The 14,846-nt window shown below is 43.7% G+C and overlaps 1 protein-coding gene across 1 annotated transcript in view; it reads left to right on the top strand.

Moving 5' to 3' along the window:
• Positions 1 to 14,846, top strand: part of lmtk2 (lemur tyrosine kinase 2) — a 47,045-nt gene that overhangs the window by 19,656 nt on the left and 12,543 nt on the right. The window contains 5 exon segments of the mRNA XM_042319195.1: positions 993 to 1,146; positions 4,316 to 4,392; positions 4,888 to 5,006; positions 5,434 to 5,521; positions 11,008 to 11,138. Of these exon segments, the coding sequence (XP_042175129.1) occupies positions 993 to 1,146; positions 4,316 to 4,392; positions 4,888 to 5,006; positions 5,434 to 5,521; positions 11,008 to 11,138 (569 nt within the window).

Raw genomic sequence — 14,846 nt, 5'->3', positions numbered from 1 at the left:
TGTTCTGAGCAAGGAACTTAAACATTAGCTTTTTTACATGGCACATATTGCACTTTTACTTTGTTCTCCAACACTTTGTTTTTGCATTATTTAAACCAAATTGAACATTTTTCATTTTATTTGAGGCTAAATGTATTTTATTTATGTATTATATTAAGTTAAATTAAGTGTTCATTCAGTATGGTTGTAATTGTCATTATTACAAATAAATTTAAAAAATTGTCCGATTTAATCGGCATCAGTGTTGAAAAATCATAATTGGTCGACTTCTACTCTGTAGGCCATTCATTTTAAATTGTTTACATTTTTTAAATTATACCTTTTTTTAAAACTAGGCAAGTCAGTTAAAAACAATTTCTTATTTACAATAATGGCCTACCGGGGAAGAGTGGGTTAACTGCCTTGTTTGGTTCACAGGCAGAACAACAGATTTTTACCTTGTCAGCTCGGGGATTCAATCCAGCAACCTTTCGGTTACTGGTCCAATGCTCTAAGCACTAGGCTACCTGCCGTGACCCAGAATTTTAGAACCCTTGCTTTGAGATATTGGCTATGATTAATGTAACGAGTTAAAGGGATATTTCACAAAAATTAAAAAAGGACATTGGTTTCCTAAGCAGTCTATGGTCCAAGTTTGACAAAGTAAATCCATGCTTTGGTTTAGTTTCCCTGGCACTGTTTCCAAATGCTAACGTTTTAGCATTTGTGGCACAAATCCAAGTCCCATTCAAGTCATGGGACTGATATTAGCATTTTTCTCATGTCCAAGTAATACAAAAGTATCAACTAAATGTTAGTCACTTAGATGATTTGAACATAATGTGCAAAAAATGCTAATATGATAATTCTGTTTTGGTCCAGATCAAGGATTAAACATGTTAATCTCGCTCTGCCTCATCCATATGTAACACACATACAATTATACCATATACTGGTGTCAGAAGTAGGATCCCTGTGTTTGGTCAACACAGTTGTACTATTGTGTTTTTCAGGAGTTTGAGGACAATTTTGAGGATGAGATTGACTTCACCCCTCCAGCTGAAGACACCCCCTCCATGCAATCCCCTGCTGAGGTGTACACCCTGGCAGTGCCCCCTGTGGCCCTGCCTGGACCCCCCCATCTGGAGACACCCCCCCGTATCTCAGGTCAGGGGTCAGACACACTTACTTTTCTTAGATGCGTAGTCCTACCAGCACACTACACATAGGACCAAGATTTTTTAAATCCTGACCCTTTGCCATAACTTGGCATACAGTATCCAGGGTTGTGTTTATTAGGCACCAAACCGACTGAAACAGGAAGGGACTTCCTGTAAACGCACATAAGAAATACAACTTTTTTATTTCCTGTTGCGAAACATTTTCAAATTTTCAAATGAAATGAATGTGACCCAGCTGTCTTACTGTATCAGTCAGGTGGAGTTGATACCGTCATCATTCCCTTTGGACTTTCTCCTCTGCTTTTTACAGGTTGATTGGGATGAGTCTTGTCCTGGAGGCAGAGTAGAGCAGTTTCCGTTACATGAACCAGACACAAAGTAAAAATTTATAAAAACAAACATGCTTTTTTTTGGTTGTAATTTAAGGTTACGGTTGGGCATAAGGTTTGCTGTGTGGTTAGGGTTAATAACATTTTATGACTTTGTGGCTGTGCCAGCTAGTGACCACTCTGCGGCGCTGCCTCGAGTACATAAATCATCCCAATAAATGCCAACCTGCCTGCTTTTTTTTTTACACTTTAATTGGGACACTGTCATGCACTGCCTAGGGACAACAACACATCTAATGATCTGGCAGCCTATATCCCTGGGTTTACCACTCTCTCCTCACATGACAAGCCGTATATCAGCCCTGCTTCCAGCCAGTGACATTATAGTGAGTTTATAGTCTGTAAACGTCATCACATGCTCCTTTGAAGTAGACATAAAAGCTCAACTTTGTTATGGCCTCCATCAGCCGTTCAGTATTTATGGCATTCTCTTAGGAGGAGTGTTTTCTCTGCTTCTCGTATGCAGTATGATAGCCTTTGAGCTGTGCCAGTCAGTCATTGCATAACAGGACTGTGCTACATTCTCAGTAGCTCCCCCTTGGGTAGTGGACAGGTGCTAGTCTCCAAACACTCCCAGATGCTGTTGTATCAGGCACACACAATGTTGTGAGAGCGACTCATTCACTTTTGGTTCATTGCATATGGCCAGGGCTTATGTCTTTGTACTTATTATGGATTTGTGACTTAATTTGATGGCTAGATGGGATCACTCCATTTAAAGGAGTGATAGGGTGATTATCATAGGGGCCCTTTGAAAAAGATAATGTTCAGCCTGCGAAGATCAAGATTAGGTCCACAACTGATGCAAAACCATGACTGCATTATCGCACAAAGGCTGTTTGTCTGGGGAGTAGGTCAAATCCTTGTAATTTTATGTACTATTGTAAAGGATTTACTCAAACGCTTAGCCAGATTATTTTAGTCTCTAAGAGTACCCCCACTGATTCATATGAAGACAGGATGGGGCCAAATCTGTCTGAGGTGCATATAGGCCTAGAGTTTATATTCTACTTCCTGGTCCGTAATGCATTCGAGGCTCTAAATTAACATTTTTTTTATTGGTAGCAGTGGTCCTCTCAACTGAAAAATGTTAGGAAGCACCACATTAAATTTAGGAGCACCAGAAAATCAGATTTTTTAATTGATTGAGATACAGCCTACACTGTAAAGACATTAGTTTTTTATAAAAGCTAAAATGTTGATGAATAAGTCATTTGTGGGATATTAGTTTTTTCCTACATTGTGTAAAACCAGTACATTTAATTGTACACACTCTTTAAAAATGTCCCATTTGTGATGATGACATGCAAGGGATCTGTCATTCATTCATTGTTATGATCATTGATCTTCTGAAGTAGCTATCCCTTTTCCTTTCTTTCTGTGCCACAAAATGTTTGGATAAACTGGTACGGCTCCCGAGTGGCGCAGCGGTCTAAGGCACTGCATCTCAGTGCAAGAGGCATCACTACAGTCCCTGGTTCGATTCCAGGCTGTATCACATCCGGCCATGTTTGGGAGTCCCATAGGGTAGCGCACAATTGGCCGAGCGTCGTTTGGGTTTGGCTGGGGTAGGCCGTCATTGTAAATAAGAATTTGTTCATAACTGACTTGCCTAGTTAAATAAGACTTTAAAAAAAAAGTTACCAGGTTGTTAGCTAGCTCGCCAATGAGGTGACATGACTGAACAAATTATAAATGGTTAGTGAATAGTTTTACAATGGCATGGTTTGAATGTAAAATGTGGTTCCCGCTATAGGAAGATAGAAATGTTTAGGTGGTAATATTGGTCAGATCTTTTGACCTTGTTGGGCTACAAGCAAGCAGTTTTTTTCTGTAGTAATGGTGCAAACATGACGCTATCAAATCAGATTGTTTTCTCTAGGGCACTCGGAAACAACGGTACGGCGAAGCCTTATCGTTAGGCTACAACAGTTATTATCTGGAAGATCTTTTCCAAGTCGCACAATGCTCCCAAAATAACATCTCTGGCTGCACAAAAAATAGTTTGTCACATATGCGACCAAATGAGTTTCACTTTAGAGCTCTGAATACTTTTGATGTTAAGTCCCCTCAACAAGGTTTGTTGACCTGATTGTGTGGGCAACCCTAGCATAACGTCTGTGTTGGTTTAGTTAGCTGACTTGGCTCAGTGAAGCCACATCTGCCGGCTGTTTTCCTCATGTACTGTAAGACATTTCTAAGTAGATTCAGTGGCATGTGACAGAAATACTGACCCTTGGATATTTCCTTCTGTACTAGTTCCATATGGGCCCTGTGTAAGGTCAAAGGTTAGCCTCAGTTTACATGCTCAGGCTTCATATGGGAAGGAAGTAGATTAACATCTTAATGTATGAAGCTTTTGTTTAAACACTCCTGTACCATTTTCCTGGGAATCCATAATGTGTAACACTGCTGTTGTTTTGCAATGAGTAAATACAGTTAGAACATATCCTGGCCTGAGCATCTGATCTGAATAGAATCCTGCTACTGTGTATAGATAACTAACACAACTGCTCCAGTTTTCTGTATTGATTGAACTCATGCCCTGGCTGCATCTCTTCACAGAGGAAAAACCATACAGATGAACATTTGATATCATGCAACAGCCTATTTAAATAAAGGTTAAATAAATAAAAATAGAAAAAACAAACAGGTGCTATTGTGTCACCATGGTTTGGTCTGGGACCAGAATGCTGCGTACTACGACATACCTGCAGATCACACACACACTAACTCTGGGTTCTTTTTTTTTGTTGGCCACCGCAGTGGGATCCACTGGCCCTCAGGTGGTCCGTCACAGTCTCAGCTACATCCAGGAGATAGGGAACGGCTGGTTTGGCAAGGTAAGACATTTCTTCCTGACGAAGGTCGCAAAATTCTGTTACCTTTCCCAAAATTCCAACCCTACTCCAGACGCTTTAGTCAGTTGTCTCCAGTAGCCTGTACAGTGTGTTTGAGAGGGAGTGAGTATTTCACCCCGGGGTTGAGTTTTGGTGTACGTAATAACAAAAGGAGACAGCTGCTCACTTCGTCACAGTTGAAGCTCATTCTTAATGAATCAACATGGTAAATATGACTAGAGTAGCCCTTCAGCCTATGGTCCTACACCACCTGGCAGTGTGTTCTATGTTGTGATTAATGCTGTCTCTCCATGGCTACCCTGCCTTTCACCCATCCCGTAGCTACACCCCCATCATCCCCTAGCTATATCCCCACCATCCTTCCCTTGTTTTCAGGAAGACCTGCCTTCCTGCAGACTACCAGTGTTTTGGCTCGACCCTTAACATGCTTCCTGTGTGTTTCCTTCCCTGCACTCTAACCTGTGTGTGTGTGTCCAGGTCCTCCTCAGTGAGATCTACACAGACCCGGGTGGGGCCAAGGCGGTGGTCAAGGAGCTGAAGGCTAACGCAAGTGCCATGGAGCAGAATGACTTCTTGCAGCACGGAGACCCTTACAGGTGAGCTACTGGCATGTCTGCTGGGAGAGGCTGAAAAGAAGGGGCATTTTGGACATTTATTTTATTGTCATGGCAATTTCAGGGTCATTTTCAGATTTTCATAAAGATTTTGCCAAAGGCCCAGTTCCAACAATTGGCTAAATGGAACACACTAGAAAATGCATTATAGCAAGAATCGAAATAACAGAGTAACGGATCTGTCAGTACTTGAATAAAGTAACTAAGGTATTATAATGACCGCTACGCCAGACTTCTCCTAGTGGAGCAGCACCCTCTGCCTTCTAACTTGGACACTGCAGAGTGTTCTTATTTCACTAGTCTTTAGTAACAGAATGGGACTGGAAGAGATGCCAGCTGTAGTCCTCCAGTATTCACATCAGTGATATAGACTACAGTAGATTGTCTTAACCGGTGTTTCTCTTCATAGAGTTCTGGTGCACCCTAACATCCTGCAGTGTTTGGGCCAGTGTGTGGAGGCTATCCCCTTCTTGCTGGTCTTTGAGTACTGCGAGCTGGTGAGTGTCCTCAATTACTATCATTTATGATTGTACGAGTCAATATACAGTACCTATTATAGTTTCAGTGAACACTTTTAAAAGTCAAAACATCAGAACATGTTTTGGATGAATCCCACAGCTGCCACCAAATGATATGTCAACATGCCAGGCATTTTTCCTAACTCATGATCAGTGGAAGGGAGTAATTAGACCATCCTGTCGGTCTGACTGTGGTAAGCTCCGCTTGTGGGTAGCTCAGATTCCAGTTCCAACGCCATCCAATAAGTAGACATCGTCTCCAAGCACCCCCCCCCCCCTTCCCGGTTTAGCCGTGCATCTTAAATGAGCTTGCCTATCCGTCTTGGGTTATTGGGGAGCTGGACTCCGTCAATGCTGTCCATCATGGCCTGATTTATCTAGTGTTTTTCTTGATCTATTCTGGGCCCCTCTTGCCCCTCTGCCCAGGACCACAGAGCTGCATAGCAGCAGGTTTCATCAGGGACCTGTCTCAGCTCACATTCCCTCCGTCCCTCCCTCAACCAGCAAACAGGCTCCATTTACCCCCCATCTGCCCACTGAGCCCAGTCCCACATCCTGCTGTGTTTGTGTTTTCTCTCCACACCGGCAATATGTTGGTCCTCATAGTGCTTTTTTTGTCAGCTCGTGCTGTGTGCGCGCGTCAGAATGTTCAGTCTTGGTAGAATATACATTACCCTGTTGATTAGGTCCTGCCTGTCTTTAGGATTAGCTGGGAGTTTGAGAGTATTTATTTCTATGTGTTTCCGTTCCCCCTCTTGGGGTTAGTGTTTCGGCTGAGTCTGTTTCGGGATGACAGGCTGTAAGTCATGGCATGTGAATGGTATGTTCTGATTCAGTTCGGCCAGAGCTCATTTTTCAGTGCATCTGAAAGGCTGTTACCCGCAGTGGCATCAGCCCTCGGTTTAGTGTGTGTACGCGTGTGCTTGTGTGTAAGTTGGGCGTGTTTGATATAGTGTGTGTTTGATATAGTGTGTGTTTGATATAGTGTGTGTTTGATATAGTGTGTGTTTGTCTTGAATGTGTTTACTGTTGGGCTTCGTGTTTGTTTGCATAGATGGAATTTTACTTTGTGTGTGTGTGTGTCAGACTTTGTGTGTGTGCACATGTGGGAGCCCTCAAGTGACCCTAACCCAGATTTAGACTCTATGAATCAGACCCTAACCCAGATCTAGCCTCCTATAGATCAGACCCTAACCCAGATCTAGACTCTATGAATCAGACCCTAACCCAGATCTAGCCTCTATAGATCAGACCCCAACCCAGATCTAGCCTCTATAAATTAGACCCCAACCCAGATCTAGCCTCTCTAAATTAGACCCCAACCCAGATCTAGCCTCTATAAATTAGACGCCAACCCAGATCTAGCCTCTATAAATTAGACCCCAACCCAGATCTAGCCTCTAAAGGGAGGAGGGATGCCCCCCATCTCTCTGACAGAGCTCTCTCTCTCTCTGCCTGGTACTGTCCCTTGTGACTGACTGGCCGCTACTATAGCAGAGGCCTCTGGTTGTAGGAAGGGGCTGCCTTAATCGACATCCTGAGGACGGAGATGGGGTTTGGCTTATGACTTAATGTTATTGTGGTCGTTAAACAACTTCAGGCTGGAGAGGAGGGTGTGAGTGGACCTTGTAACTGAGCGGGTCATCTTGGCCGGAGGTATTAACTTGATGAGGTAGCTCAGCTCTGATGTCTCTGCAACAGTTTTTGCATCTGGTCTATGGAGGAGCTTTGAGGACTTGTTATTTTGTCAGGTATGGGTGGGGTGTTTTGCACCTTTTTTATTGTTAAATTGTTTAGGTGTCATGATATTTGTATGGATAAAGTAAATTAAATAAAAACGTCATATCAAACATTGGGGTCAAAATGATTTACACTCCTGTTTTCAATACTTTTCATTACCTCACCTTGCTAGCATAATGGCACTGAGCATTTTTCTAAAATGTTTTATGAGTTGGAGAAGACATTGGCAGGGATCTTAGACCATTCCTCCCTACAGAATCTTTCCAGATCCTTGATATCCTTTATCCAACCACAGGTTTTATAGTAGTTTCAAGTCTGGAGACTGAGATGGCCATTGTAAAATGTCAGTTTTGTAGCCAATTAACCATTTCTTTGTTGATTTTAATGTGTGCTTGGGTTATTGTGTTGCTGGAAGATCCACTTGCAGCTGAGTTTCAGCCTCCTGACAGAGGCAACCAGATTTTGGGCTGAAATATCCTGGTACTGGGTATAGTTCATGAAGCCGTTGACCTTAACAAGGGCCCCAGTGGAAGCAAAATAACCCCATAACATCAAAGATCCACCACCATATTTTACAGTAGGTATGGGGTTATTTTCTGCTCATACATTCTCATTTCAACACCAAACCCACCACTGGTCTGCGTGGCCAAAGTGCTCTATTTTCATGTCATCTGACCAAAGTACCAACCAATCCAAATACCAATGCCGTTTAGCAAACGTTTACATTTGTTGGATGACATGAAAAGGGAGCTCTGGGGGAGAAGTTGCGGAGGGGGTCCCCCCAGAGAATTTTTATATTGAAAGATTGAGAAGCTCTGTTCTGGGGACTTTTTACTCCAAAGTGAATGAAAAATAAAATAATGCTCACGCCGTCTAAAATATAATGAGCCTAATAACATACTGGTAAAATTATTTGTTTAACATTTTTATTTATTTATTTTTATACATATTGGACCATTGTGAATATAGCCTATGCATGGTCCATACTTGTATTTATTTATTTTTATACATATTGGAACATTGTGAATATAGCCTTTGCATTGTCCATATTTTTAGGAATGCTATTAGCAATAAGCATCATCGCCTGTAGGCCAGCTGAAAACTGCATAGTGGCTGTAAATAGTCTGAATCTTGTGTTTGCTTATCTGCATTTATCCTATTGATCTAATCATTAGTTAGATCCCAAATGTGATCTTTTAATTAGTTAGTATCTTATTGATGAATTTGATGTTCCAAAAATGTGCATAAACACAGCGAACATTATGTAGGCCTGCCTACCTCTTAGGGTAACTTGAGGTCATACGCCCCCTGCCTGCACTTACAGAAACCACGTCATGTCACCATTTACCCCCCCCAACACTATCCCTGGTGGCCACTAGTCTTGCTCAGCAACAAATGTAATCGGTCTCATCACACTTTTGAGTCACTCCAAAAAAAATATATTCCGGTGGGGCTGTGTTTTACCCCAAGTTTCCTTACCATTGACCTGTGTTACATTCTGCCCCACACTCCCCTATGCACTCACAGTGAATTGTGGCGTGCTAATGTTCTTAATAACCATGCCACTACTAAAACTCTGGGTTTACAATGGTGCAGTTTACACACATTTTGAAGATAAGAAAAAAGTAAGAATGGAAAGCTCTTTTAAACAAATGCCATTAAAACTGCTGTTGCATTAAGAATTGGCCGCTTGTCCCTTCCTATAACACTGTCAACTTGAATGCACCTTGAGAGGAACATTTATCTTGCAAAAAACACAACAACAAACAGACTAGGTAAATATATCAAATATTCTACTGTGGTGCTGTCTGGATTTTCTAGTCATTAGTCATTGTTTTTGCAGAGGAAAAGTAAATGTGGACTGTTATAGCATCTTCAAAGCGCGCCTTGGCAGAAAGATGCTACATATTTTTAGTGTAACGGCAATGACTTTGCAGTGCCACAGCTAAATGGTTGCAGCGGAAACACTGCCTACTGTAAATTATGATGGTGGATGTTAATGTTTTGGGGAAATTTTTTTCCACTGTTCCTGGGGGACCTTGTTAAGGTCAACACTCAACGGCATCATGAACTTTACCCAGTACCAGGATATATTTGTCAAAAACCTGGTTGCCTCTGCCAGGAGGCTGAAACTTGGCCGCAAGTGGATCTTCCAGCAAGACAATAATGAGTTATGGTGGTTCCGTCAGTAGTCTGGTCTAAGCTGCTTGTAGTCAGTCAGGGCACAGAGAGCTCTGAGTAAACACGGCTGATCCAATACCTTGAGTCGTGTGGATTGACAGTTTTACCGAAAGCTGTCTGTATATTGTATGACCCCGCAGAGTGACTGTGTTTTCACTACCACATTCCACAGGAGTCCTCTTAGCTCCGGGTGAGACAGCAGTCACCTTCTCCAGAGCTCCCCCACCGTGGTGGACCTGATCCCCATACATACCTGGGCCTGCAGCCCTTTTCACTGACTGGCTGTGTATAGAAGGACCTTATTGGAGTAGATCCTATCCTTGTCAAGGACCCAGTTGATCTGACTGGCTTTGTATTAGGGACCGATCAGAATGGATCCTGGTGAAGGACTGCCTGGGGGCTAGAGGGATATCATGTGGTGTTCCACAGGGCTCCATATTGGGGCCTCTACTGTTCCTCGTGTTTGTAGGATAAATGACAAAGTAGCAGAGGGTGTGTGCAGCTAAAGTCCTTTGAAATGATACATTATAATGCCCCCTTCAGTGAAATTCCATCCTGGATTAGTGGCGCAGCGTCAAAATAAGGGTGTGGCTTTGTCCATTGTGGTCTTTGCTCAATGTTCTTTCCGTCGTTTGTTTTTCACAACACTTTTTTATTTTAATGGTAAAAGTCTTACCAATGTGTTGTGAAGGTTTTGTCCTTTAAAAGGAGGCTGCACTATGTTGAGAGATGTAGGTGAGAATGCAAGCCTTTCATGGCAGTTCTCAGAGCTTTGAGTTGCCTGCAGGGTGTGAACCACAGCCACTGTTGACACAATAGTACGAGGCAAGCCCCTATTACCCCAGGAGGAGCCTTGTCAGTGAATCCATCAACTCACTCATTATCCCAACATTACTGATCTAAACTGACAGATGAATGCCTTGCACTCATGCCACCTCGGCCTAACCCACATAGTGACGGTTTGTACCACTACAATCAGAGGTCTCTGGTGGGTTGGTGGTTAGTTACATTCTGGCATCAGCCTCAGCTGCCCTCCCCAACATCTGAGGGGTGGGAATTAAATTTGCCACCCTCGACCTATTTCCCCAGACTGTGGGACTCGTTGTTCTCGCACACCCCTGGCCTGCCCCGTTCACCTCCTCTCCCAAACGGAGCTTTTGACTGTGTGCCCAGAAACGTGACCTGGCCATTCGGCAAGAGTCAATCCACCCCACTGGCCGGATTTTGTATTTTAAAATTGCCGTGACACAGCATATAGACCTAGGTGTATTAAACAGCTGGGCCCTTATTTGGTTCTACTCCCCCATCAGCAGTAAAACCCTGCTGGGCTGGAGAGAGCTATGCAGTTGGAGGGAGTCTACTGCCCCTGTGTGGATGACCGTTACAATGCACCTTCAGATAGTCACTCAAGTCCATATTACAGGAGCTTCAAGTTGTGATGTTTCTGTGTGCCATTTTATATTAAAATAAGGACTAAGCAAATGCTGTTTTTGGCATTGAAACTAGTACACAGGTGTTATCCTGTGCATTTGTCTCCATTTCAGGGGGACCTCCGGAGCTACCTGTCTCAGCAGGATTGGATGTTCCGAAATGCTGAGCTGCTGCAGCTGCAGAAGATGGCCTGTGAAATCGCTGCTGGTGTCACCCACCTCCACAAACACAACTTCCTGCACAGGTAGCACTTCTGCTCTGGCTCCGTTTACACCAGTCAGTCACAACTAGACACGGCTTTAGCTAAGGGCACAGCCTTCAGATGTCAAACGACAGTCGTGTTTCAAGGAATTAAGACTTCATCAAACATTTTGAGTAGTACTGTCTGTTTTTACATCTTCCAACTTAAAAATGTTGAGTTACGATAGTATCAGACAAGTGATATTAATGTGTCTGTCTCTATCAAATGAAATATGTGGTTTTGGCCTCCCTCATGGCAACTTTCTCTTATGGATACGTACTCCTACTCCCAAGCCAACACTGATCCTAAACAGGGACACTGGGCCTGTCCAAAAAGGAGAGTGCTGCAAGGGCCTGGTTGAACGTTTTACCCGGCAGTGCAGGACATGTAGGCTCCGCTCAGCACATCCACATGCTCTGTTTTGCATGCTCAGAATAAACCCAAAGGGCTCCAATTACCCAGCTCCCACGCATTGCCACAGTGTCAACTATCAGCCTGTCAGAGGGATATGATGATTCTGCTGTTTGTGTGTAAATGGATAGCCTCATGTTGGCCATTTATTATCCTGTGTTACAACTCAAAAGGAGCCCAAGTACGAGATTCCACCGTTAACAGGGTCGTAATGACAGTCGTAATAAAAAATAGTGCACCGCTTTTCTTTTGGTTGGGTTGCAAAGTTGATTTACTACCAAGGTGTGATGCCCCGCCCACAAAGTACCCGACACGGGGCTGTGGCTAGCACGGTCCCACAAAGCCTTCTGGGACGGTGGCGGTGGTGTGAACTGAAACTATAGCCAAGGCTTAGGGTCTGTGGTCTGAGCCCGGCATGTTATTGTGTTGGGGTGGACACAGCAATAAGACAGCGAGCTGTCATGGCGGTCCAGGAGAACCACTCTGACTGACATTACATAACAACCCTGGGGAGAAATAGCAGATGGGGCAGTAGAAGAGAGGGAACTGTGTTCCCCAGTTTTTCGACCAGTGTGACAACCATAGCATCCAGCACATATTTGAATTAATTTGGTAATTTTACGCAAATGATAGTTTCACTTGACTTGAAAAAAATGAGCAAAATCAGTTGAACTCCTTTTTTGTTGTTGTAAGATCTTTGTTTTTAACTCGCTAGGTCTCTGAACTGTATGGATTTTCTGTCAGAGGTTAAGAATCTGCTGATGTGTCTGCACCAAACTGCCCCCATGCCATTTGCCTTGTAGGGATACGACTTTGAATCTGATTCTCTCTCCCTGATCTTCCAGTAGTACTGTAATGCACTGTGTTCGCCAACAGCAGGGAACATCCAGGACAGAAGAGGTTTAAAATATCTCTCAATTTATCTTGCCGATGTTTCAGTGGGCCTGACAGTAGCTCTCGGGGTGTACGAGCACAGACCACTAGTGTCAGCGATGTCCACGGATAGACGGGGTAAAAGAGACGCGCTTGGAACGGGTTGGTGGTGAAATGTTTCTTGGGCCTGGGTGAAACCAGAGCCTCTCTCTCCATGAGGGTCCCAGTCTGAATGAGATACCATCTGTCCACTCAGACAGCCCTGTCCCCCATTATCGCCCTCCCCTGTCCACCCCGCCCCACTGCCACTCTGCCCACCTGTGAGTGTTCTTCCCTGGGAACAATATCCTGGTGCTGTATGAGTGAGTGGGGAAAAGCTCCAGCATCAGTGATTTTGTTACTAGGGGTGGAACAGAAGCAACTGGATGAGGTTTCCTCTGATGTGATGCAAGTGATAAGTCCAAATGTGTTTGGGTCTAAAGCCACTGAAGAGTCCAGTCTTTGTCTGGCCCTGCCCTGACCTGGGTCTGTGGTGGTTGGATTTAGAGTCAGGTTGAAGGGGTCCTTAATCACCTGAGACATGGCATTTAATCATATTAGGGTGAGGAAAATGTAATTATTCAAAATTTGTCACTGGGATATTATGTCATCCTGTCATAGGCCTGTACAGTATTTAAGGCAGGAAAATATACTGCGGACCGTTTATTAGGTACACCACCCCAAAAATACTGGCCGCGGCTTGCTATATAAAGCAGGCAGACCGGCATCAAGGCATTCAGTTACTGTTCAATTAAATGTTAGAATAGGCGAAACTAGTGACCTAAGTGACTTTGAGCATGGTAAGATTGTCGGTGCCAGCCGTGTCGGTTTCAGTACCTCAGAAACAGCTGGCCTCCTGGGCTTTTCATGCACGACAGTGTCTACGGTTTACGAGAAAGGTGTGACCAAAACAACCATGCAGTCCTGTGGGTGAAACCGCTAGTTGATGAGAGGGGTCGAAGGAGAATGGCAAGAGTCGTGCAAGCTAACAGGCGGACCACAAACAGGCAAATAACGGCGCAGTACAACAGTGATGTGCAGAGCGGCATCTTGGAACGTACCACTCGTCAGTCCTTGTCATGGATGGGCTATTGCAGCAGATGACCACACCAAGTTCCACTCCTATCAGCTAAAAACAAGAAGAGTCTTGTAAACACTAAACCACCAAGACTGGACAATTTGAGGAATGGAAAAACAATGCCTGGTCTGACGAATCCTGGATTTGGCATAAGCAGCATGAGTCCTTGGCCCCATCCTGGCACAGGCTGGTGGTGTAATGGTGTGGGGAATGTTTTCCTGACACACATTAGGTCCCTGAATACCAATTGAGCAACATTTGAATACCACAGCGTATCTCAACATTGTTGCTGACCAGGTACATCCCTTCATGGCTACAGGGAGGTCCGACCCGGTACTCGATGGGTGTACCTAATAAACTGGCAACTGACTGTATATTCCACCCTTTCAATGATTTATTTCCATTGCATGATCACATGAGAGCAGCACAGAGCCAATCTAAATGTCTCCTGCAGCAGCACGGAGTTCCATCTTCTTCCCAAATGATTGATGAACAAGATGAGGTTCAGAGTATTGTTTTCTCTTCAGAGACTACAGTTGTGTGAACTGCAGTGTTTATCCTAAACCGCTTACTTGTGTTCAAACTTGGGTTGGGCCGATATATGATGACATTGATGATATATTGTGATACGCAAGACTATATTTAATTTGAACTTTACAAATCTAAACTGTGCAGTTTAATCAGTTAGTCTGTGCAATATGTTGAAAAGAAAGTCTAAATTAATTAAGTCTTATTTCTTCGCCACACAAATATTATTTAATGAGAATGCGACTAATATTGTAAATAAGCACATTGCACAGTCTGGAGTGATTTTAGTCATTAACGACGCAAAACGATTATATCAGATATCGCGATATTTGGTGTAGTGTGTCATAGAAGAGTTCTCCCCAAGTATCGCCCAACCCTAGTTCAGAGGGAACAAATGAGAGCTATTTGTTGGATGTAGTGCTGGTAGACTCAACTGGACCTGTGGGTTGGCACCAGAACAACTGGACCAACTGCCTATTATTTGCAGCCCTGTGATCCATTCACCGTTCTATGACCACACCACACCAGATTGAACTCAACCGGTCTATGACCACACCACACCAGACCATATTGAACTCAACCGTTCTATGACCACACCAGATTGAACTCAACCAGTCTATGACCACACCACACCAGACCATATTGAACTCAACCGTTCTATGACCACACCAGATTGAACTCAACCGGTCTATGACCACACCAGACCATATTGAACTCAACCGTTCTATGACCACACCAGATTGAACTCAACCGGTCTATGACCACACCAGATTGAACTCAAC

The sequence above is a fragment of the Oncorhynchus tshawytscha genome, unplaced genomic scaffold (assembly GCF_018296145.1).
Source record: "Oncorhynchus tshawytscha isolate Ot180627B unplaced genomic scaffold, Otsh_v2.0 Un_scaffold_1341_pilon_pilon, whole genome shotgun sequence".
NCBI classification, from domain to species: domain Eukaryota; kingdom Metazoa; phylum Chordata; class Actinopteri; order Salmoniformes; family Salmonidae; genus Oncorhynchus; species Oncorhynchus tshawytscha.
Note: the sequence above shows the minus strand (reverse complement) of the source record. Positions and strands in the feature narration are given on the sequence as shown.